This window comes from Gracilinanus agilis, unplaced genomic scaffold (genome assembly GCF_016433145.1).
Source record: "Gracilinanus agilis isolate LMUSP501 unplaced genomic scaffold, AgileGrace unplaced_scaffold4937, whole genome shotgun sequence".
Classification (NCBI taxonomy): domain Eukaryota; kingdom Metazoa; phylum Chordata; class Mammalia; order Didelphimorphia; family Didelphidae; genus Gracilinanus; species Gracilinanus agilis.
The window spans coordinates 5,235-6,967 of record NW_025383988.1 but is presented as its reverse complement, the minus strand read 5'-3'; the positions used below and the strand labels follow the sequence as shown (position 1 = coordinate 6,967).

Genomic DNA, 1,733 nt, shown 5'->3' with positions numbered 1-1,733 from the left:
GTATATATGCATATATATATATATAATAAAGATATTTGTACATGGTACTGGGAAGCACTCTAAAGATATTATCATTATCACACACACAAAAATGTGGCTAGGTCACGTTTAAGTGCAAAATTTCTTTTTTTTTTCTTTTTCAGTCCAAAAAGATATAGTTCACATCCTCTCTGACCTTGATGTGGAAGTCAAAGACATAACTGACTGCTATGATGCTAAGTGTTTCCTTCAGGTTCTAACCACTGAAGATCTTTTTGAAAAGACTAGTAAGGATTTTCCCATGGCAGCTGAAGTGATAGAAGGACCTAAAGAAAATCCATTGGCCAGTGGCTTATTGCAACCTGGGAAAATCATTGTGATCCACAAAAAGTATCAGGCATCAAGGATCTTAGCCTCAGAGATTAGAAGTGATTCTCCCAAAAGGCATTTCTTGATTCCAACTAGCTATAAAGGGAAATTCAAGCGGAGACCCCGGGAGTTCCCTACTGCCTACGACCTGGAGATAGCAAAGAGTGATGAAGAGAACCTCCACGTGGTAGCCACAAAAGCCTTTGATTCTTCCTGTGAAGAGCTGTCATCTGTGTCTGTGGGGGATCAGTTTTTAGTTCCATGCTCACAGACCAGTGAAATTTGGTGTAAGGGGATCAAAAAGGAAGTAGGTGTTCTGGCTTGTGAAAAAATCCTCCAAGAGTACTACCAGCCCATTCTTCTACCTCTGTATATGGAAGGCAGCTTCATAGAAGTGATTCACGACAAGAAGCAGTATGAGCTTTCCACGCTGTGTGCTCAATTTCCCTTGCCTTTCAACGTCAAGGTCTCTGTGAGAGACCTCTCCATTGAAAATGACATTTTGGCCGCCACGCCTGGCTTGCAGCTGGAGGAAAAGATCACCGACTCTTACCTGCTCATCAGTGACCTCACTAACCCCAGTGAGAGCTGGGAAATTCCTGTCAGCCGCTTGGGTATGGCTGTCCAGTTGGTTAGTTGTACAGTGGATGTCATTGACTCATTTCCAGTCCGAAACACTGTAGAAGAGATCAGTGAAGAACAATATTACATGATAAGGAGGTATGAGAACCCAGCCTTACTCCCACCACCTCGGCCCCCCAAAAAACCTTCTGGGATGAAAAAGGAACCAAATTCTCTAAATTCTCTTGCAGATCCACCAAGGTCTCTGAAGGTAGGTCTTTGTTCCTTTAACTTATCCCTTGAAGCACCTACTAGAGGAGACTTCATTGCTTGTCTTGATTGAATTTATTTTTTGCTTACTTGCCTTTTTCTTCTTGCCATATTTGAAATGAGGCTTTACGAGCCACATTAGAGGAATGAGCCCCTACAGAGCATAAGCTGCTGCAGTCATGTATTTAGACGCTTAAACACGGGATGTTGTATGAGGTTTCTGCTGAATTAGGAGTAACAGGGATGGCATTTATATATAAGGACTCAAATTGCCATTTCAGTGGTGGTTTTGGTAATTATGAGTGTTTTATAAGGTATCTTAACAGCAAATCAGTTTTGTTCTGGAAGCACTGAGTGTTTTCATCTAGGTAGTGTAGTTTTAATACGTTATCTAGGAAATGAGTATACAATAAACTCCACTGCTTTTGGGGTAGCTGGTAGCATAAGCAATAACACTTGTCTTCATTTTGTTTTATGTTCGGAAAGATGGAAAATGGCTTGGCGAAACTGTGTGTAGAAATGGGAATAGCATCTGCCCACATTCTGCCTATCTT

At 41.4% G+C, this 1,733-nt stretch overlaps 1 protein-coding gene across 1 annotated transcript; it reads left to right on the top strand.

Moving 5' to 3' along the window:
• Positions 1-113: 113 nt before the first annotated feature.
• LOC123255613 (protein THEMIS-like) lies at positions 114-1,180 on the top strand (the record flags this gene model as incomplete). The annotated part of the gene is made up of 1 exon (XM_044684371.1): positions 114-1,180. A coding segment is annotated over one exon (1,067 nt), but the record flags the coding sequence as incomplete, so codon positions are not given.
• Between the last annotated feature and the right edge of the window lie 553 nt (positions 1,181-1,733).